Source organism: Stenella coeruleoalba, assembly GCF_951394435.1.
Source record: "Stenella coeruleoalba genome assembly, chromosome: X".
NCBI lineage: Eukaryota > Metazoa > Chordata > Mammalia > Artiodactyla > Delphinidae > Stenella > Stenella coeruleoalba.
In genome coordinates, this window is record NC_137152.1 from 26,407,022 (window position 1) to 26,430,015 (window position 22,994).

Genomic DNA, 22,994 nt, shown 5'->3' on the forward strand with positions numbered 1-22,994 from the left:
ATCCGTGAGTCCCTGAAATTATATGCAGAGTTTCATATGTGTGTTTATATGGGAAGCAGGTCTCTAGCTTTCATCTGATTTTCATAAGGTTATTAGAACTCACCTTTTTCCTTTAATTTAATAACTGTATGAAAATCAGTATTATAGCATAACCTAAAAATACTAAACAGTACAGTATTGCTATGTAGGCATAGAGGAAAGGGGAAGGCATTTTAGAAGGGAAAAAGAGCATGAGGTAATGAAGGCTTGAAGTCAAGACAGACTTTAAGGAGTCTTTACAGTTCCCTCATTTAAGCTGAGATTTCTGATGTCTTAACAGGTTAATATGCATAGGTAGAATAGTGGAGGTGTTTGAACTGTATTCTGCTGGTAATGGGGAACCAGTGGAAGTTTCTGAGAAGTTAACTATTGAGAAAAAGGCATATTTAATAATGTAATGGAATTTTTTCTAATATTGACTAAATACCTAAGTATAGTCAATATCAGAAGTGAGAAGGAAGGGTTTTAATTACTTAAGACACATGGAAAATTACAAAGCTATCTTCCCCCCCCCCCGCCCCCCGCGGTACGCGGGCCTCTCACTGTTGTGGTCTCTCCCGTTGCGGAAGCACAGGCTCCAGATGCGCAGGCCCAGCGGCCATGGCTCATGGGCCCAGCCGCTCCGCGGCATGTGGGATCTTCCCGGACCGGGGCACGAACCCGTGTCCCCTGCATCGGCAGGCAGACTCCCAACCACTGCGCCACCAGGGAAGCCCTACGAAGCTTTCTTTAACTGAAAGATGATACTGTAAATCACATCTATGCCTCATTTTTTTTCCCCAATCAAAATCTTAATTATATCCTCTGATTGGGGGAGATATTGAAGAACATAACCCAAATGGGAATCCACCAGTGGTGGGTGGGCACTTTGGAGTCCTTTAGGTACTTGTAGAGTATAAACAGATTTTCTTAGCATAGAAGTCATTTCTCTAAAATAACCATGTAAACTTTCTTTAGCAACTTCTTGCTGTATAAAAATCCCTGCTAAAGCCCTATTGATTTCTTTGTTGTTGGAAGTAGAGAATTGTCTAAGGTAGCATAGATCAGTGCTTTAAAAAAAAACCAGATTTTACACGAGAGCTTTTATTGATGAGACTTCTTTAGAAAAAGAGGGAGGTTAGTCAAACTGCTGCCCTATGCTATAATTTATTTTTAACTTTTTGTTACAGAGTTTCAAACATACATAAAATAAGCAGAATAGTATAGTGAACTCCTGTGTAGCCATCACCCAGCTTCAGAGATTAGTGGCTCATGTGGGTGATAATATCTGAGAGGTGAGAAATTTGAGTGTGTGATTCCCATGTGTTTCCACTGCCAGGCCTAGAGTAAAATAGAAGACTAATAGGAATGCGTGGCTGAAGAACAATTATACATGGTGGTTAAGATCTGGGCTCTCAATGCAGGTGTGAATTTGAATCCTACTTCTTTCTGCTCCTTCTGTGTCACTCATATATCCTTGGATAAGCAACTTCCTTTATGCTTGTTTTCTGGGGAGTACCCATCTCATGGGATTTTTGTTAGAATTAAGTAAGATAATATACATTAAACAATTTATACAATGCCCAACAGATAGTATTCTTACAAAATAAATGTTGTTTACAAGATACTGGAGAAATCTGCTTTAGGTATATATATATATACATAACACAAATCTGAAATACTTTGAAAAAACGATTTCCTTTTAACTTCAGGAACATGTATAACATTAAGGGTATATATTATGTAGGAAATTAATTAAGAAATAAAGCATTTAGTCATAATTCCCTTTTTGTTCATAGAGGCTCATTCGTGGCACCATGATGTAGTTGAAAGGGTGCCTACATAGGCTCTGGAGCCAGAATAACTCTTTACTCACTGGTTCTAACTTCTCTGTATCTGATTTTCCCTATCTATAAACGGGAATTATAAGAGGTATATTTTAATATTATTGTCAAGATAAAGAGGCAGTATATGTAAACTGCCTGGTGTGAAGTGGGTGCTCAATAAATGGGTATCACTATCATTGTCCCACTCGTGTAGGATTATACAAGAGAATTAACTTTTTTGCTGCTAAGCACATATTGCCTCCTTTACGTTTCAAACTAATTTCTTACCAAGTAGTGTATAAAAAAATTGGTTAGAAACCTGTGTGCCTCATGAAACTGAAATGCAGGTTTGTGACCAGCTATATGTGCAGTTGCAGATGATTATAGAGGGGCAGTGAAATAACCTTTCCAAGGAGGGCAGAAGTGAAGGATGCATAATGGCCATCAGTTTTCTCAGTCTCCTGTTTGCAAAGCATTTTATTAAATGCTGTGGGAGATGTCATCTCTTAACAACATCTGTATGTGAAAAGACATACATATATCTGTCTGTGAACCTGTACGTGTGTGTTTGTGTGTTTGTGTGTGTGTGTGTGTGTGTGTGAGAGAGAGAGAGAGAGAGAGAGAGAGAGAGAGAGAGAGAGAGAGAGAGAGCGGGAAAAGATAACGTAAGACAGTGAATCAGAAGTGCTGGCCAACTAAATAGTAGTGATATTAAGTACTTTCAGAGTTCTGAGATAGAAATGTTAGTTTTTGCTAGTAGGGTTCAAAGATGGGACACTTTCATGGAGAAGGGGGAAATTTAAGTTATACCTTGAAGGAAAAATAAGATTTTAATAATCAGAGAGCTTCCAGTTATTCCCTCCCACAAGTTTTTCCCCTTCATTCATCTTGTCCTGATTAATTGGGTTTTGGGACCAACCCACAATCCCAGACACGTAACTGGGGCCAAACCATGAAAGAACATTAGTGGTCTTCGACCTTGGTCTCTGAGACAACTTCTTAAACTGATGGAACAGGTGACTCAGGGTATTTCTGCCACCTTTTGGAAAAAAGCTTAGAATTTTTTACTTGGAAAGGTCAGATATAAAACATCCTGGTACTTTACAAACAAGTCTGAATTACACACAACCAATCTTGAAACCCCCTCCCCCATGAAAATACCGTATACTTTTGGACAAATGGTAGTAATGTTTCAGAAACAACTTTTTTTCCCTCAATCAGAAGCTATGAAGATAGACACAGGAATCTTACAGATAAACTCTTAGTTTTAGCAAGTTCCAGTGGTTCTACTGTCTTTGGAAATGAGCGTGGTGACGAGAGCTTTTTTGTTATTATAAGCCCATGTATAGTAGCCTCTTGAGTATAAAGTATATTATAATATTTCCATACTTAGTTACAGAGCTTCACTATTCAGGACTGCTGTGGCTGAAACATTCCCTTCCCCCTGCAAATACATAGGAAGGATTTGCTCCTTTAGGTACTTTCCCAGTGATTCTACAAAGAAAAGAATAGGTTCTTTCACATATTCCTAGGAAGACAGCATCACTCTTTGAAACCCTTGACCAAGTGCTTTATCTTTAATATAAATGCTCAGATATGTTTTAAACTTTTAATATTTAATTACAAGGTGTAAGCATTTTGCATGTTAACATCACATGGTTTGCCCCTAGGAAGGAGAAAAGGAAAGCAGTCCCTAATAAATATTTCTCAATGACTTTTTTGTTCCCCTAGCATTCTAAGGGATTGTAGCTCTTATTATATTCTGCCTGTTAAATCATTTAAAACTTTTGACACCTGCTAATGTAATGGGCATTCCCAGTTATTCTGATAATATGTCCTAACAGCATAATATTTTGCATTATTGGTAATTAAGATAACCCATTTTGCTTATTTTTCTTTTGTATTTAGTTTTTAGCAAAACTACATGTTTTTAACAGTATTGTCTTCCTATCATAGCAGATATTTATCTTTTACTTCATGTAGTTGAAATCACCTGAGTAACTGGGTTAATAGCTGTGCTGTGCTGAAGGATTCAGTACCCATGCCTCTGGAGTCTAAACTCTTATTTTTTACTGTACATATATGTAAATAGTAAGGAAATTCAGAATCTCGAGGGAAGTAGCAGCTTCCAAAAAGCTTTATTTAACTGAAAAATAGGGCTCTCTTCACATTTCAGAGTCTCATGTATGCCCCTGAAAGACCTAGGGAGTAGGCTGGGCTGGAAAGGTCAAGGCAGAAGGAAACAGAGTTGGAGGAAGAATGGAATCCATTTGTTTCTGAAATTTTCATGTACTAGATTAATAGCTTCCTTTGATCTAGAAAAAAAGACAAAGATTTCTATATAAGTTTATACGGAAGACCTCTATATAAATCCTGGCTTTATCAATTATGTTTCTTATAACCTTGGGAAAACGATATAACTTCTTTGTGCCTCAGCTTTCTCATGTATAAATTGGGGGTGATATCAGTACTTACCTGGGAAGATTGTTTTGAGGAAAGAATGAGAGAATTCTGGTGAACATAGTGCCTGACAATTAATAAGCATTAATTAAAATTAGTACTGTGGTAATTTTTACCAGCCTTGACGAGACTAAAATCCTGGACGTTGCTTGTTTAAAAGGTTGATTCTTAGTTTCCCTTACCATGAAAACGTAGACGTAAAATACTCTCAATGCTTTGTGATTAAAATATGGTAGTATTTGTATGAGAGAACATAGTGTAGTATTACAGCCCCACCACATTATATGCAGATTTTGTTTATATGTGGCCATATTGATGTCACCACTTTATTCCTTGAAAAACATACAGGACTTCTTAAACATGTCCTCTAACGGATTAGGGCCATTTTCTTGGTAATAACCAATCAGAACGATTAACGTGAATAGCAGTTCTTAAATGTTGGGCTTGATAATGACTTTCCCACAATTGCTATTTTGGGTCCTTTCTTACTAGCCTGAGGAAATGACAAGATTGAGAAGCATGAACAGACAACTCCAGATAAATGTTGACTGTACACTGAAAGAAGTTGACCTCCTTCAATCTAGAGGTATAGACTTGATTATTTGGTAAACCATAAGTAATAGTGTGGTGTTTTAAGCTGCTTAAATAGCAATCATTTTGGTTTTACAGATATAATGGATAAAAACTCTCTTAAAAGATCACAGTCCTGGTAGAGATCCCTCACTCCATGGTCATAGATCAGATTTGGGTGATCAAAAAATAGTATTACTTTGGCAACTTCATCATTAAGTTCTACCATTTAGACTGTTCTATGTTGTTACTCTGTATTTATCCTCTTTTAGTCATTTACTGTGAATATTTTATAAATTGCTGGGGTTTAATTCTAAAACGTAGTAGATTTATATTATGTGATAAGTCATCTAAGTTATCTGTAAAAATAGGGATCCCAAATCAGAACATCAGATTTCTCACTTTAAAAATAAGTTCCATATGCGGTTTTTTATGTTATCTGTTACATGAAAACATTCAACTCTATCTTAGATATTTTGTTTTGGGGGTTTTTTTTTGGCTGTCTTATAGAAGTATACTACAGTAGAAGCTCGCTTAATTGACTTTGATTTACCCTACTTGCCAGGTTAGAGATATTCTTCATTTTCCTCTGTAAAATACACAGCCAGGAGAGGCTGCATTCTGGCACGTCTCTGTACTATTGCTCGCATCAGCTGAATTGTCTGCTTACCAAGAGTCAGTTGTGCCTGTTTTTAAACCCGTTTAAATTACAGAAGTATTGTAACTGGCATAATGTTTTCAAAACTGACATGAATGCAGGAGAAGCTGCTCTTTCTATAAAAGCCATAGGCAACTGCTTTTTAAAGACTCAAAGGCAAACACTTAAAAAAGAAATATATAGGGACTGTGAATTAGATATGGGTGTAAACAACTGAAAATGATTACAGAGGAAAATCAGAGGATTCTATTCTCAAATGTTCTTAAAGTATCTTTTTTGCTCCATTCTAAAATCAAAACAGGGAATTATAGATCAGGGTGCAGCCAACTAGCCTGCTCTCTGTTTCTGTAAATAGTTTTAGTGGAACATAGCCAGACCCATTTGTCTGCATATTGTCTGGGGCTTCTTTTGTGTTTCAACAGCAGTTGAGGGCTTACAACTGTATTACAGGTCCACAAAGCCTATAAAACTTTTATTATCTGGCCCTTTACAGGAAAAGTTTGCCCACCCCCACTTTAGATCATCATGATGGGTGTAGTTAATTTAAGAAAGACAATATAAGAAGTCTGGTCAACAGATACATAAAGAAAAGGTCTTGGTCCAACATTAAAATATTGCTATGTTTATATGTTTTGTTACATTAAAGTGGGCCTGGGCTTCCCTGGTGGCACAGTGGATAAGAATCCGCCTGCCAATGCAGGGGACACGGGTTCGAGCCCTGGTCCGGGAAGATCCAACATGCCACGGAGCAACTAAGCCCGTGCACCACAACTACTGAGCCTGCGCTCTAGAGCCTGCGAGCCACAACTACTGAGGCCCGCGCCTAGAGCCCATGCTCTGCAACAAGAGAAGCCACCACAATGAGAAGCCCACACACTGCAAAGAAGAGTAGCCCCCGCTCACCGCAACTAGAAAAAAGCCTGCACGCAGCAACCGACCCAGTGCAGCCAAAAATAAATAATAAAGTTGGCGTGTAATTTTTCTTAAGAATTCCGTTTTAGTCAGCCACCCCTCCCCCACCACCACTTAACTATTCTTAATTATGGCAGCTAAGAGAGCTTCTACTGTATTTTAAAGTACCCCGTTGCCATTTTAAGGCAAGATTATACAGTAGAAGCAGGGGAACCAAAAAGATACGGAACTCTCTGAACAATAGACAGAAGCACATTTCCATGTGAAAGTTGAGCAATCTGGTTGGGTACCCTTGAAGTTAATTTCAGAAGCCTAGGGGACTCTACAGCCTAGTAGCTTTAAGCAATGAAAGAACTACTGCGTGGGGGTTAGACAAACTATTGCTACTATATTAGAAGGTTGCATCAATTTTTTTGCTTAATGTGTTCTTTGAAGCTAAACAAGAAACACTGAAACATTTGGTTGGGATATTTTTAGTAAGCCTTATGGGACCTAGAAATTAGATCATCAGCTGTAACTTAAGTAATTGAAGAAATACTTATGCAGCATCTTAAAGCATAAAAAGATCTAGTTAATAAATGAAATAGCATTGTGGCTTTCATGAGCCATCACAGGAATTATTTTCAGAAACTTATTTAAAAATAGCATATCTAAATGGATTAAAAGCATTTGTGTATAGTACCTGCAAGGAAAACTGTTACTGAGGTTTTATAAACGCAGAGCTGTGTTTTTGGTGTCTGTTGGGCAACAAAGAGCTCTTTTTTGGTGCTTAAGCAGTTCTAAATCTCCCTTCATAAGGGGTCCAAATATATCCATTTTATACTAAATTGTACTCCTCCATCCTGTGGAAAAATTTTATACTGAGTTTTCAGCCTAAATTTTTAAGCCAGAGAAGGAATCTAGACATTTTGGGGGGCAGGGCATTTAGATTAGATACAAATCAGTGCGCGAGTTGATGAAAAGCAGCTTCATTGTTGGTTTTGGTGAGGAAAACTTTTGTTGGGGGAGAAAATTAGGTCTAGAAATCAAGAGATCCAATATATTTGAACTATCAGTACCACATATCATCCTCTGTAAATAAACATGTATACAGTTTCAAAGCTTAACTGGAATTATGCAGAACTGGCAGATTGTGATGATGGGTTCACAGATGTGAAGGTAGGACCCAAAGTTGGCATTGGATCAAAACTGACCTTGCCGTTGTCATGTCAGGAGAAGGGGCTGAAACAGACACTGTATCAGGGAGTGAACATTTTGAGAGAGGTGAGATTGTTCTATCTGTTATTCTGAAATTGGCAGCATATCATCTTTTATTATTGATAAGTCTGTAGGGAACATTTAAGATTCTCCTTTTCTTGAAGATAGGAATCCCTGAGCTGCTGCTATCATAACAACTTGATTAATCTTGGTAAATTTATGTGTAGCTTCTTCCATACTTGAATTTATAATGGATAAAATTTTAAGGTTAATATGAAAGACATAAACGTGAGCTTTCTCATGGTTTTGTTCATTAAAATCAAAACAAACAGAGAAAACAGTTGTCATCCTTTCATTTCTCTTCTTCATTTACCTCCCTATGTGCGCCACATACTTAATCCTGTGTAAAGAGATGAGGTTTATAGTTAGAAAAATGTTCCTTTAGGTGATACATTGTAGAAAGACACTGAAGTGGTAGTTTGCTTGAGTATTTTCTCAAAACGGTAAAACAGTTTCAGTGGGAGAAGGGTAGGATAGTATAATGATTTTTGAAACCCTGGAAAAACAGTTCCCCTTTTTACATGTTTATTTCCATATTTTCCTCAACAAAAATTTCAAATAACAGGAGAAAAAGTCCTAAATGCTTGCTGATTTTATTTTCTTTATAGGTAACTTTGATCCAAAAGCTATGAATAATTTTTATGACAACATAGAACCTGGTCCAGTTGTACCACCCAAGCCACCTAAAAAAGGTAAGTAGGGAAATGTCACAGACGTCATAGAAATGAATATGAAAATTCCTTGGCAGTTCACCTAAAAAGCTGAAGAAATTTCCATTAGAGATAGCATTTTAAAAGTTACCCTATTGATGTTACTGTGGCAATAATGAAATGTCCCCAAAACCTTAATTTCTAAAAAGTACTAAATAACTCCTAGAGGTCAAAGGTAACTAAAATACGATATACAATTTATTTTGTAAAAAATAACTTGAAAAAAATTGTTATTTTGTATAGTTGATTTACACTGTTACGTTAGTTTCAGGTGTACAGTGAATTTGGTTCTGTTGTACATATACCCATTCTTTTTTCAGATTCTTTTCCCATGTAGGTTATTACAGAACTCTATTACAGAGTAGAGTTCCCTGTGCTATAAGTAGGTCCTTGTTGAGTATCTGTTTTATATATAGTTGTGTATATGTTAATCCCAAGCTCCTAATTTATTCCTCCCCCACCATCTTTCTCCTTTAGTAACTGTAAGTTTGTTTTTGAAGTCTGTGAGTCTGTTTCTATTTTGTAAAGAAGTTCATTTATATCATTTTTTAAGACTTTTATGGCTGAGTAATATTCCTGTGTGTGTGTGTGTGTGTGTGTGTGTGTGTGTGTGTGTGTGTGTGCGCGCGCGCCACATCTTCCATACCTTCTTTATCCATTCCTCTGTCGATGGGCATTTATGTTGCTTCCATGTCTTGCCTATTGTAAACAGTGCTGCGATGAACATTGGGGTGCAGGTACGTTTTCAAAGTATGGTTTTCTCCAGATGTATGCCCAGGAGTGGGATTGCTGGAACATATGGTAGTTCTGTTTTTAGTTTTTAAAGGAACCTCATACTGTTCTCCACAGTGGTTGTACCACTTGACATTTCCACCAACAGTGTAGGAGGGTTCCCTTTTCTCCGCATCCTCTCCAGCATTTATTGTTTCTAGATTTTTTGATGGTAGCCATTCTGACTGGTGTGAGGTGATATCTCATTGTAGTTTTGACTTGCATTTCTCTAATAATCAGTGATGTCGAGCATCTTTTCCTGTGCCTCTTGGCCATCTGTATGTCTTCTTTGGAGAAATGTCTGTTTAGGTCTTCTGCCCATTTTATGATTGGGTTGTTTGTATTTTGATATCGAGCTGCATGAGCTGTTTGTATATTTTGAAGACTAATCCCTTGTCGATCGCATCATTTGCAAATATTTTCTCCCATTCTGGGGGTTGACTTTTGTTTTGTTGATGGTTTCCTTTGCTGTGCAAATGCTTTTAAGTTGAATTCGATTCCACTGGGGGTTTTTTTGTTTGTTTCTATTTTCATTACTCTGGGAGGTGGATCCAAAAACAGATCGCTGTGATTTATGTCAAAGAGTGTTTTGCCTATGTTTTTCTTCTAAGAGTTTTATAGTATCTGGTCTTAGATTTAGGTCTTTGATCTGTTTTGAGTTTCTTTTTCTGTATGGTGTTAGAGAATGTTCTAATTTCATTCTTCTACATGTAGCTGTCCGGGTTTCCCAGCACCACTTACTGAAGAGACTGTCTTTCCTCCACTGTATATTCTTGTCTCCTTTGTCATAGATTAGGTAACCATAGGTGTGTGAGTTTCTCTGGGCTTTCTATTCTGATCTATATTTCGGTTTTTGTGCCAGTACCAGACTGTCTTGATTACTGTAGCTTTGATTCCTCCAGCTCCGTTTTTCTTTCTCAGGATTGCTTTGGTTATTCAGGGTCTTTTGTGTCTGCACACAAATTTCAAAATTTGTTGTTCTAGTTCTGTGGAAAGTGTCATTGGTAATTTGATAGGGACTGCATGGAATCTGTAGATTGCCTTGGGTAGTGTGGTCATTTATAACAGTATTGAATCTTCAAATCCGAACACAGTCTGTCTTTCCATCTTTCTGTGTCATCTCCGATTTCATTCATTAGTGCCCTATGGTTTTCAGAGTATAGGTCTTTGACCTCCTTCGGTAGGTTTATTCCTAGGTATTTTCTTCTTTTTGATGCAATGGTAAATGAGATTGTTTCCTTAATTTCTCTTTCTGATCTTTCATTGTTCATGTATAGTAATGCAACAGATTTCTGTGTATTAATTTTGTACCCTGCAACTTCACCAAATTCATTGATGAGCTCTTAATAGTTTTCTGGCATCTTTAGGATTTTCCATGTATAGTATGATGTAAACAGTGACAGTTTTACTTGTTCTTTTCCAATTTGGATTCCTTTTGTTTCTTTTTCTTCTCTGATTGCTGTGGCTAGGACTTCCAAAAAAGTGGTTAGAGTGGACATCCTTGTCTTGTGCCTGATCTTAGAGGAAATGCTTTCAGGTTTTCACCATTGAGAATGATGTTTGCTGTGGGTCTGTCATATATGGCCTTTGTTATGTTGAGGCAGGTTTCCTCTATGCCCACTTTCTGGAGAGTTTTTATCATACATGGGTGTTGAATTTTGTCAAAAGCTTTTTTCGCATCTATTGCGATGATCATGTGGTTTATTCTTCAGTATGTTAATGTATGTATCACACCGATTGATTTGTAGATCTTGAAGAATCCTTGCATCCCTAGGATAAATCCCAGTTGATCATGGTGTATGATCCTTTTAATGTGCTGTTGGATTCTGTTTGCTAGTATTTTGTTGAGGATTTTTGCATCGATGTTCATCAGTGATATTGGCCTGCAGTTTTCTTTCTTTGTGACATCTTTCTCTGGTTTTGGTACCAGGGTGATGGTGGCCTCGTAGATTGAGTTTGGGAGTGTTCCTCCCTCTGCTATCTTTTGCAAGAGTTTGAGAAGGATGGGTGTTAGCTCTGCTCTAAATGTTTGATAGAATTCGCCTGTGAAGCCCTCTGGTCCTGGGCTTCTGTTTGTTGGAAGATTTTTAATCACACTTTCAATTTCAGTGCTTGTGATCGGTCTCTTCATATTTTCTATTTCTTCAGTCTTAGGAGATTGTACGTTTCTAAGAATTTGTCCATTTCTTCTAGGATGTCCATTTTTTGGGCATAGAGTTGCTTGTAGTAGTCTCTTAGGATGCTTTGTGTTTCTGCGGTGTCTGTTGTAACTTCTCCTTTTTCATTTCTAGTTTTATTTATCTTGATGAGTCTGGCTAAAGGTTTATCAATTTTGCTTACCTTTTCCAAGAACCGGCTTTCAGTTTCATTGATCTTCTCTATTTTTTCTTTGTCTCATTTCTTTCTCTACTAATTTTAGGTTTTGTTTGTTCTCTTCCAAGTTACTTTAGGTGTGAGGTTAGGTTGTTTATTTGAGATTTTTCTTGTTTCCTGAAGTAAGATGATATTGCTATAAACTTCCCTCTTAGAACTGCTTTTGCTGTGTCCATATGTTTTAGATCTTTGTGCTTTTTTTTTTATTTGTCCGTAAGCATTTTGTGATTTCTTCGGTGATCCATTGGTTGGTTAGTACCATGTTGTTTAGCCTCCATGTGTTTGTTTTTTGCACTTTTTTTCTTGTAGTTGATTTCTAATCTCATAGTGTTGTGGTTTGAAAAGATGCTGATATCATTTCAATTTTCTTAAATTTACTGAGGCTCAGTTTGTGCTCAGCATGCCTGGAGAATGTTCCATGTGCACTTGAGAAGAATGTGTATTCTGCTGCTTTTGGATGGAATGCTCTATAAATACCAATTAAGTGCATCTGGTCTAATGTGTCATCTTAAGGCCTGTGTTTTCTCATTGATTTTCTGTGTGGATGATCTGTCCATTGATGTAGTGGGGTGTTGAAGTCTGCCACTATGAATGTGTTACTGTTAATTTCTCCCTTGAAGGCTGTGTTAGCATTTGCCTTATTAAGGTGCTCCTATGTTGGGTGCATAGATATTTACAATTGTGATATCTTCTTCTTGGATTGGTCCTTTGATCATTATGTAGTGTCCTTCTTTGTCTCTTGTGTCTGATATGAGAATTGCTACTCTGGGTCTCTTTTGACTTCCATTTGCATGGAATACCTTTTCCCATCCTGTCACTTTCAGTCTGTGTTCCTAGAACTGAATTGGGTCTCTTGGAGACAGCACATACAGGGGTCTTGTTTTTGTTTCCGTTCAGCCAGTCTGTGTCTCCTTGTTGGAGCATTCAGTCCTTTTACGTTTAAGGTAATTATTGATATGTATGTGCTTGTTGCCATTTTCCTAATTGTTTTGGATTTGTTTTTGCACGTCTTTTCCTCTTTTGTTCTCTTGTGATTTGATGACTATCTTTAGTGTTGTGTTTGGATTGCTTTTTCTCTTTTGTGTATCTGTTGTAGATTTTTGGTTTCTGATCCCCATGAGTTTTGTTTTTGTTAACTTTTATTGGAGTATGGTTGATTTACAATGTTGTGTTAGTTTCAGATGTATAGCAAAGTGAATCAGTTATACATACATATATCCACTCGTTTTTAGATTCTGTCCCATATAGGCCATTACAGAATATTGAGTAGAGTTCCCTCTGCTGTATATAGTAGGTCCTTATTAGTTATCTATTTTATATACAGTAGTGTGTCTGTCTGTGTCAATCTCCCAATTTATCCCTCCCCTCCTTACCCCCAAGTTTGTTTTCTACGTCTATCTATAACTCTCTATTTTGTAGATAAGTGAACTTGTACCCTTTTTTGAGAATCCACATATAAGTGATATCATATGATATTTGTCTTTCTCAGACTTACTTTGCTTAGTATGATCATCTCTAGGTCCATCCATGTTGCTGCAAATGGCATTGTTTCATTCTTTTCAATGGCTGAGTAATTAATATTCCATTGTATACAGGTGCCACATCGTCTTTATCCAGTTCCTCTGTCGATGGACATTTAGGTTGCTTCCATGTCCTGGCTATTGCAAATAGTGCTGCAGTGAACATTGGGGTACATGTATCTTTTTGAAGTATGGTTTTCTCCAGATATATTATGCCCAGGAGTGGGACTGCTGGATTGTATGGTAGCTCTATTTTTAGTTTTTTGAGAAATCTCCTTACTGTTTTCCACAGTGGCTATGCCAATTTACATTCCCTCATCCTTTGGGAGAACCTCTGCCATATAATTAATTTTCAGTTTGTGGGTCTCCCACCTGGTGGGTATGGGATTTGATTATATGGGGAAAGTGCCCCTCCTACCATCTCTTTGTGGCTTCTTCTTTGCCTTTGGACGTAGAATATCTTTTTCGGTAGGTTCCAGTGTTTTTTGTTGATTGTTGTTCAGCATTTTGTTGTGATTTTGGTGGCTTGGTGAGAGCAGGTGAGCTCAAGTTCTTCTACTCTGCTCTGTTGTCTCCCTTCCCCCAAAATAAATGGAAACTGTATATAATATAGTTTAAATTTACTCAGCATTATAAAAACTATAGTCCTAAAAGATAATTCTTACAGTGTAATGGGAATTTTAAAGGTTTTATTTTAGAATGGGAAGTTTGATCTGCAGTAGATCTACGATTATTTAATTGACAGGCCACAAAAGAATCCTTGTGTACTCAACAGGCGGGCATAACACTTAGATTGGGACTAGGACAAAGGAAATCCTACATGACCAAGATTTGAGGAATCACTTTTGCATAGTTATTAAATCATTTCTGTGTGGTATTAAATCTTTTCCTTTGAGTTTTATGTACCAAATGTATAACTAGCATTGCAGTATCTTAAAAAATCATTCTTATACTTCTCAAGCCTGCGGTCAAGTATGCATTTCATATCTTAATCCTCTTTGGTTTAAAGAACTCAAGGTAGGTTGATCATGAGGACATACAATATTGGAGAAGGCCTTACTTACAAAAGTTACCTACAGGGGTAACGTTTTAAAATCACATCAAACTGATTAATCAGAGAATTTTAATTCTACACAAAATAATGTTACCTAACCTAAACAGCTTTGTGTTCAACACTCGGTACAGAGTGTTTTAAGGATTTCATTTATAGGTGGCAATGCAGTACATGTTCTTTTTATTGTTTAATACTATTGGGTTGGCCAGTTCGTTCAGGCTTTTCTGTAAGATGTTACAGAAAAACCTGAATGAATTGTTAGGCCAAGCCAATACTGTGGATGTTTTGACTGCTCTGCATTTAAAATAGCCTACTGCTGTCTAAAAATGGTACAAAGAATCTTAGTGGATGACTACCAAGTACCAGATTTGTATCTACTAAGGAAGCATTGCCTAGTGGTAATCCGGTTAATTGATTCAAGGGCTGTGGGAGGAATCACCCTGTTTAAGGGATATGTCCACTGTGAGCCACCTTATTAGCATAAACTCTATGGTCTGAAGGGCCCACCATAATTAACAAGGACACTCCTGTCTCTTGTGAAATTTCAGGATTTTAGAGGTTATCTGCCAGGAGCTGGGGCCAAAGCTAGAGCTTTCTTTGAGCAAGGCCAAATTCTTTACAACAGTTAAAGTAGTGCTTAGAAGGAAATTTATAGCCTTCAGTGCTCACATAAGACAAGGAGATCTAATGTCAATGACATAAAATTCTACCCTAAGAATATAGAACAAAGGAAGTGAAAAGAAAGAAAATACAAGAAACATCAATGAGACAGAAAATACAAACGACAGAGAAAGGCATCAAAGCCAAAAAAAGCCAAAACTTCTTTGAAGGATAAACAAAGTCAGTAAACTCTCAGGTTGACTGATCTCGAAGAACAGATTACCAAAATCAGCAATGAAAGATGAGGCTACCTGTTAAAATAAGGGAATGCAGTGAACATCTTTATGCCAGTAAACTCGACACTGTAGATGAAATGGACACATCTTGAAAAATACTGAGAACAAGATGAAAAGGGAACTATAACTAGTTATATATGTAATTAAAGAAATTGAATCCATTATTAAAAGTTTTCCCAGAAGGAAAACTTTAGACCCAGATGGTTGCACCAGTGGGTGAATTCTATCAAATATTTAAGGAAGAGATAATGCCAATCATACAAACTCTGAGAAAATAAGAGGAAGGAATGCTTCCGATTTTCTTTATGTAGCCAGCAGGACCATGATTCTAAAACCTGATAGCCATTACCTACCTCCCCAAAAGAAAACAAAGTTACAGATCAATAACCCTCATAACATAAACTTAATAAAGTATTCCCAATAGAACAAAAGATAGATAATACATCATGACCAAATTGGGTTTAGCCTCAGGAATGCAATATTAAGAAAGTAAAGGAGAAAAAGCATATGATCATTTCATTAGATACTGAAAACCATCTGATAAAATTCAGCAGATGACATGATTATTTGCAAAGAAAATCTAAGGATACCAAAAATTAGAACTAATAAGTGAATTTAACAAGGTTTTGGGATATAAGGTCAGGATCCAAAAACCATATTTATATATATTAGCCAACAATTGGAAAGTGGAAATAAAAGGATAATTACAATACCATCCAAAAAATGACACTTAAATGACACTAATAAGTTTCACCAGATATGTACATTGAATATTATAAAACACTGCCAAAGGAAATTAAAGAAGACCTAAATAAACCATGTCTGTTATTAAATCAGTTTTATTAAGGTAGCTATTCTTTTCAGATTGGTGCAATACCAGATTTACTGTTTTTTTCTTTTTTTGGTAGAAATTAAAATTCATATGGAAATGCAGAAGACCTAGAATATCCAAGTGGAATATAGATGTTTATCTGAATAATAAGTGTGATAATTAGAGAAAGAAGGAAAGACAGAAAGGGAGACTGAGAAATCTTTTTGGACCAGACTTTGTAGTTAAGCAACGCAAGTGTGTGTGTAATAAGCTGCCTCAGCTGATTCAGAAAGTTGTCCCCCCACCCCCAACCTTGACATTGGTAACTCATAGTGGCGAGAGCACTGACCTTGGTGTGGTACAACTTAACTTGAGCGCTGGTCCTGGTTGTCTTGGCCACCTGACCTTGTTCAGATCCAGAGCGGTGCTTCTGTACAGGGTTGTTGTAAGAGTCAGCGAGAAGGAGGTATGTGATGCTATAAAAGTGGTTAACAGTTCTAAGAAGTAGAACTTTACCTTAGTCTAGTCTCTGGAGCCTAAGATGTTCACTCTGCTTTTGTTTTACTCTGATAACAGTGTTTAAGATTGTGGAGCACTGATTTCCAAAGGTAGGTTGTACTAGAGGGCTGCTTATGGGCTCCAAACTGATTACAAAATGTAAGATCTTTCTTCGGTTCTTAAGGGTAAATCATATGAAGTCTGCCATTTTTTGTTTTTACTTAATACAAAACGCTACTCACTAACTGCCTATACATTAATAGAAACAGTATTCTCGCAAGAAATTGGTAATTGGTGTGCCTGCAGTCCATGTTGTGAAGTGTCTGCTAGGCTTTTGCACACACAGGTAACTGGAATTTATGAAAGACTGGGGAGTATGTATTATCAGTATATAGTATTACTTTGAGTTGGTTCTGATTTTTCAAGTACTGCTACTATGGTTTACTGTTACCATTAATGCAATGTGTTCTTGGGTTAGCCTTATATGGGTGGTGTACTTTAAACCCATAATTTTCTAGTAACTACTGCTTAATCAGGGAATTGCTAAAGTATCATCTCCCGAATTTTGTGTTCATATTGACATTTAATTATACTGAGTTTGCACCCCTAACTCACTAGAAAGTGGGAAACTGGTGAAATAAGTCATTTATTCCAAGTAATTAGAGAGGATGGAAAAAGTGGATACCACCTTATCCACTGCTCTGGATAGGTTGTAAGAGCAGTATTAAATATGGGACTTACCTTCATGGGAGAACTAAAGGTAGCATGAGGTAAAAGAGTAAATACTCAACTGTGTGTGTTCTGCGAAAGGTCCTTGTGAGCCTGTCCGCTCTTCTAATGCACAGCTTGATCCCTTCTTCCTGGCTTTGCTTCTTCTCATGCAGACTCATCAGACACCTGCACAGTTGAGAGGAAAGCCCGAAGAATTAGCGTGACCTCCAGAGTACAGGAGGACATCCATGACACCCAGGCAGCAGCTGCAGATGGTTTGTACTTGTGTGTCTGGAGTTTGTGCAAAATGTCCAAACACATGTGTTAACCCATGTAGAGTTCTCATAAGTAAAGGCCAACCTTTTTTTTTCCCTTAAGAAATTACTCTCTACTGAGTTTCTAAGGCTGTGCTGTCTAATAGAAATAACAGTTGAAGCCACGCACATAATTTAAAATTTTCTATTAGCCAAAGTAAAAGAGAAAAGTGAAATAACATTTCACTATGAAATCAATATAAAATTAGTGAGGTATTTTATTTTACATTCTTTCATACTAAATCTTCCTTTTACACTTAGAGCACACCTCAGTTCAGAGTGGCTGCATTTCTAGTGGCCACCACATGGGACAGAGTCCTCTAAAAATAATAGTATCTAGGAAACAAGGCCAAGTAAATAAATAAAAAACAACTTCAACTTGAAAGTTTTGGACTTTACAATATCTTATCAAAAGCAGATTAATATTATAAGAAAACTTTGTACTCTTAACAGAGATAACAAGTTCAGGTTTTGCACCACTTTCCCTTTAACATTAAAGTATTACATTTTTTCTGTTAAGATTTCCTCTTAGTGTACTTTTTATTTTATTTTGTTTAACATCTTTATTGGAGCATAACTGCTTTACAATGGTGTGTTAGTTTCTGCTTCATAACAAAGCGAATCAGCTACACGCTCAAATTTAATCTTAGTCCTGACCACCCATAGAATTCCTTTCTCACAAACCTTCTACAACTTTCTATATTCGTATTAATTTCTCCCTTATTTTCTTTCCCGTTTAGAAATAACCAGCTTTATGACAAATTACTTTCTGTTCTCTTAACAAAACACATTTTCATTCCTTATGCCCCTTCTTTTTCCTTGCATACAAAGATGTTTTTCCTTACGAGTTTTTAGTACTTACATATTTTAATTAGAATTCGTAACCGTAAAGCCTTGGTTTCTAGCAAAATCTAAGAAGTAATTATGAACTGTTTGCCAGTCAGGAAATGCTGGTATGACAAACTATGAACATATCCTATAACCTACTTTCTTTCTTTAATAACCTAATTAATTTCTTTCTTTAGTGGGTCCCAAGACATGTCCAGTGAACGCAAACAGACTTGTTTAGCAGTTAATGTTCTCGTATCTTATTTGGAAATGATCCGAATATTCAGTGAATTCCCATTGCTTAATTTAGCAGTTTCAAAAGTTACCAAAAATCTGGAGAAACTGTTCTGTGTAGGCAGTCCTAAAACATTATTCCTCAAGAGTTCACCTAAAAACTCTCATCTCATTTACCTTTAAAGTTTCATCATATCAACTTATTTTCTGGCTGACAAATTTTGTAACAGGAATAGTAACATCTTATTTGACTTCTAGTCAAATTGACTCTATGGTCTGTATGACAAGCCAAGTTCCATGTTGTTACCTAGCCCCCCTTTATTTTTTTCTTGTTGATGAGAGTTAGTTACCTTTGAAATCTGCATTTTGAAAATGGCCTAGATAAGCATTCCTGGAGTAGACCGGCTAGACCTTTGGCATCTCAAAGGCATAGGAGGAGAAATGCAAGCTTCTCCTAGGTGGACTTTGTTCCTTAAGGCCAGATCCACCCCACCCCCCACTACTACAAGCCTCTTAAGATAAATAGGGGAGGTTTTTGGGATTGGGGAATGGTGAAGGATTGTGGGCTTTGGATTGGATTGTTCCTGGAGCTACGCCTCTGGTCCTGGAAAAACCTGAATTTGTAAAACAGGGACAGCTATTTTGAATTTATCAAAGGATCGACATACCCATCCACCCTATGATTGATAGAATGTTTTTTATGAACTGTCACACCACTTATAAGTCATTATGATTAAAAACATGCATATTGTGGAGCTGAAAGTCTCATGGAAGAAGGCACACATTTAATCGATGTTTGATATAGTATGACTAGTACTACGGGGGCGTGGAGTCATGGGCGGGCCGAAGTTGTGAGGGAAAACTTCAGAACTAATTTAACATGCTATATAACATTTCTCATTGTTTTCACTTGGCTGGAATATAGCATAACTATCCACTATCGAGAGATGATTAATTAACTTGGAAGGTAGTCTGTACTGGACTTCTATCTACTTGTAGGAAAAAAGTAAATTGTTGAGAACAAAGTAGAAAATATATCATAAACTTACTATTTAGTTCTGCATTTCTAGTAGCTATGTATACTGCTGGCTTTGTCATTTCACAATACCACTTTCCTTGCTTCTGGGGGGTAATTTTGAATTTCCATTTCGATGATACTTAGAAAAAAATTCACTCTGTTTTCTGTTTTCTCTCTTTTATTCCTACCTTCTCTCAGAGCATCCAAGTAGCTCCAAACAGAGTCCTCGGACACAACCCCGAGATGAAGACTATGAAGGGGCTCCATGGAATTGTGATAGCTGCACCTTTCTGAACCACCCCGCACTAAATCGCTGTGAGCAGTGTGAGATGCCACGGTACACTTGAATTCCCAAGAGTCTGCACTAGGTTGAGAGTGAAGCTTTGAGCGCCCATTAGAAAAAAAGGAAACCTGGGGAATCTGTTCATCTGCCCAGCCTTTTCATTTCATATAACATGGTGGGGGGGGGGGGTGACAATGCAGCCGCTTGTGCTCAATAAAGAAAAAATGGGGAGGGTTTTTTTCCCCCTTTCTTAACTCATTGCAGAGTTACAGATCGAAAGGGATACTTGAAATGGGGAAAGGATTCACTCCTGAAAGAATGTACACAGAGAAGTCAAGAGCTCTTCTGTGCAACCCCAATTGTTAAAGTTACTGCTGTTAAAGTTACTTATAAAATAAGTTACCCTTATTTTATAAACTAGAACTTTGATTCATGATGTGACATGTTACAGTTTATGCAGACAAACTGTGAATTGCCAGAGCAGACTTACCTGGTCACAAGCTCTCTGGAAAACCCAGGCTCCCCAGGCTTCTTCCTGTTGCTTCCTACTGAAGAGAAGGACGGACAGGGAGAAGCAACCAGAGGATGTTTTCCTGGGGGGGCAAAATAACAAGGGTATTTGTAATTGCTGCTTTTTTCAGGGGTAATTTCAAACACACAAACAAAATGTTTTAAAATGTGATTTGTAGCAGTCAGGAATTAGGCATATCGTGCCCTTTGTTCGAAAGTACAATCAGAGGCAATAAGATCCCTTTTGCTTGTACAGTGATTCATCAAGCTATACCAACACTGGTAACTAAGACCTAATTATGCCGCATAATAGATATATTTTTTAAGTTACTGCATGCTTTTATTAGGCCACTGGTTTTTAAAATAACCAAGTCCTTACAAATTATGATTTTATGAATGACCTTCTCGTAAAACTGCGCTTCACCAATAGCACAGTGAACGTATGCTGAATGTAAATCCATTCCAAAATCCACTTGGAATCTTGAGCTCAGCTGTGGTTCTATAAGAAATGTGTGCAGTCCCTAGAGCCTTTTTCCCCCTCCTTCCAATTTGTGATGAGTCCATGATGTTTACAGCACAGATAATACTTTGTGCCATAATCCTAATTTAGCTGAAAAAAATTAATATTAGTTGTTCAATAAAGATATATTTGCACATATGTTAACAAAATAGTGTGAGGAACATTATAGTTGGCCAATATCATAAAGTTGCACGCTGCGTTATTTGGGGAGGAAGAGAAGGCTAGTCAAGAAATAACGACTGAGAGAAAGGTGAATACAACAGACTTTGAAACTAAGAACTTTTAAAATGTAACAATACTGTATTCAGAGATGATACTGAGTTTGTTCAGACAGTTCAGGTGATACTAAAGCACTCTTTATTTATGAAACTAGAACTTTAGGGTATAAATAACTGAAGACATAAAATCATTTGACTTACTAAAGTGCACCACTAGAAAATTATTAACAGGACACTGAATTAAGGTCTTTACCATTGTTGACTTTTCTTCCAAGCTCAGAATTGGATTTTGGAATCTTCCCCCTATTTGGGTAAATATAAACAGCAATGAAACTGGTAGGTTTCCTAATCCTAAAGGATTTTACCTCAGGTTATATAATAACCTGAGGAGTATATATACTCTCCCATACCAGCCGTCCCCCTTCTCTCCTCTCTCTCCCTCTCTCTATCACACACACACACACACACAAGCTTCACGCTGTCACTGTGCTAATTTAGCAGTAATCTCTGGCAGACCTGGAAAAACAAGCTGCACTTAATAGCATAATGAAACCAAAGGCATAATAACTTATCATAGCTTATCATCAAAATCACAATTTCACACTGTACCTGCTTTGAAAACATTTTTTCATATGTGGAAAATGTCCTGAAGAATATCTACTTGTCTCACAAAGTCAGCGTGGCTATGTACTTACACTGATAAAACATCTCTCATATAACAACTGTGGTAAAACTGTGAAAATAAAGGTGAGAAAGCAGATGGGCTTAAAAGCATTGACCTGAAAACAGCATTCACTCTTTAAAGGCTTTTGTAGTAACACTGGTGTCTGTCAGTCTCCAATAAGTCTATCAATCAGTCCTACTGTCCTGTAATATGCCCATGCTTTTGCCTTTGTATGGTTTCACATCTCTTTAGTGATGGTCAACCCCACTTGGTATTAAGTAACAATTTAGGGGAAAAATACATATATTGCTTGATGTTCTAGCTAAAGGTTTACCCAGTATTCTTAGTGATAATGCTGAAGTGGCAGCAATTAACTTGGCAGTTGTCAGTTGAGAATGAAAGTAGCATGTATGAAAACCGTTTGATGCTTTATTAAAACCATGTAGATGACTTTAAAACTATTGCATGAACATACATCCAGATTACTGAACTGTTATCATCATACAGTAGATGCATGGTTCCAGTCCTTTGGTGATAGATCTAGTAAATCATTGTTTTCACCTGCCAGGAAATATGAGCAATCAGTCTATTTGATAGGTGTAGAGGGTGGGGTTTGAGACATCAGCGATTGATTTTTAAGGAAGTTTTGTATATGTTCATTTCTGGTTGTGCACAAGTTTCATACGCCAACATAGGCTGTATTCAGTTTTTAAAATAAGCAAAATTATTTGACACTGATAAATTTGATATATTTAACTGTGTCCCATATATAGACTACTTCTTGCCTATGACAAGTTTGAACAAGAATTCAGTCAACTTTCAAGATGCCTTTTCAAAAGGATCTGGCTGCTGAGGTGCCTATGCTTTTAGGATCAGTTGGTGCACTTCTTGTTTCTAGTAAAAAAAAAAAAAAAAAGGTTTTTTCTTAAAATACAACCAGTTTGATGTATCTGGGAACACAGAGAGCTGACTGTACATTTTACATTATTTCACTGTTTTGTAAACTGGGTTTGTAGAAAGCACCTTTGTCATTTTGTTAAAGTACATTGCCCCTTACATTTTGAGGTAGTTCTTAAAAGTTTAAAGTGGTAAAAGATGAGTCAGAAACTTTCTAAGCATTGTAAAATGTTTCCAATAATGACCTTGTTTGAGGGAGTACAGAGGCGCGCAATTTAAAATAAGAAGTGCGTGGTAGAAAAGGTAGTTTTAGAGCAGATTAATGATGGTGGGGAAAGTGTTGCTAATTTGTTTATTTCCCTGAAAAAATGGGAGTGTGATGAGCAGTTTAATAATTTTTAAGGAGCTGGTCTCAATTTTAGTACTTATTATAAAAGAGATCAATGTTTCCTTCAGTTTTGAC

At 37.0% G+C, this 22,994-nt stretch overlaps 2 protein-coding genes across 6 annotated transcripts in view; one reads left to right on the forward strand and one right to left on the reverse strand.

Annotated features, from left to right (window-relative positions):
• Positions 1-19,788, forward strand: part of TAB3 (TGF-beta activated kinase 1 (MAP3K7) binding protein 3) — a 97,709-nt gene extending 77,921 nt beyond the window's left edge. For 3 of the 5 annotated variants that reach the window (XM_079909582.1, XM_079909581.1, XM_079909583.1), the window contains 4 exons: positions 4,797-4,890; positions 8,310-8,393; positions 17,219-17,320; positions 19,638-19,788. In XM_079909582.1, the coding sequence (XP_079765708.1) occupies positions 4,797-4,890; positions 8,310-8,393; positions 17,219-17,320; positions 19,638-19,786 (429 nt within the window). In that variant the 3' untranslated portion in view covers positions 19,787-19,788. Of the gene's footprint in view, positions 1-1,357; positions 2,431-4,796; positions 4,891-8,309; positions 8,394-17,218; positions 17,321-19,637 lie in introns of those variants that run through there. The other 2 variants (XR_013825581.1, XM_079909584.1) reach the window with 2 other exon arrangements.
• LOC307179877 (uncharacterized protein) lies at positions 3,297-21,683 on the reverse strand. Its single transcript, XM_079909604.1, has 6 exons — positions 21,580-21,683; positions 21,224-21,273; positions 20,213-20,315; positions 17,126-17,231; positions 16,186-16,266; positions 3,297-4,159 (listed from the first exon to the last, which is right to left on the reverse strand). The coding sequence occupies exons 1-6, from the start codon at positions 21,600-21,602 to the stop codon at positions 4,142-4,144; spliced, it is 381 nt and encodes a 126-aa protein (XP_079765730.1). The 5' UTR covers positions 21,603-21,683; the 3' UTR covers positions 3,297-4,141.
• Between the last annotated feature and the right edge of the window lie 1,311 nt (positions 21,684-22,994).

What these genes read in the sequence shown, in the direction of transcription:
- LOC307179877 (XM_079909604.1), bottom strand. Translation starts at nt 21,602, where the DNA reads ATGAAAAAATGTTTTCAAAGCAG. An exon ending in TGGAAGAAAAGTCAACAATG is followed by an intron (nt 20,316 to 21,223) that starts GTAAAGACCTTA and finishes TTGCCCCCCCAG; the next exon opens with GAAAACATCCTCTGGTTGCT. An exon ending in TCCAGAGAGCTTGTGACCAG is followed by an intron (nt 17,232 to 20,212) that starts GTAAGTCTGCTC and finishes TCAACTGTGCAG; the next exon opens with GTGTCTGATGAGTCTGCATG.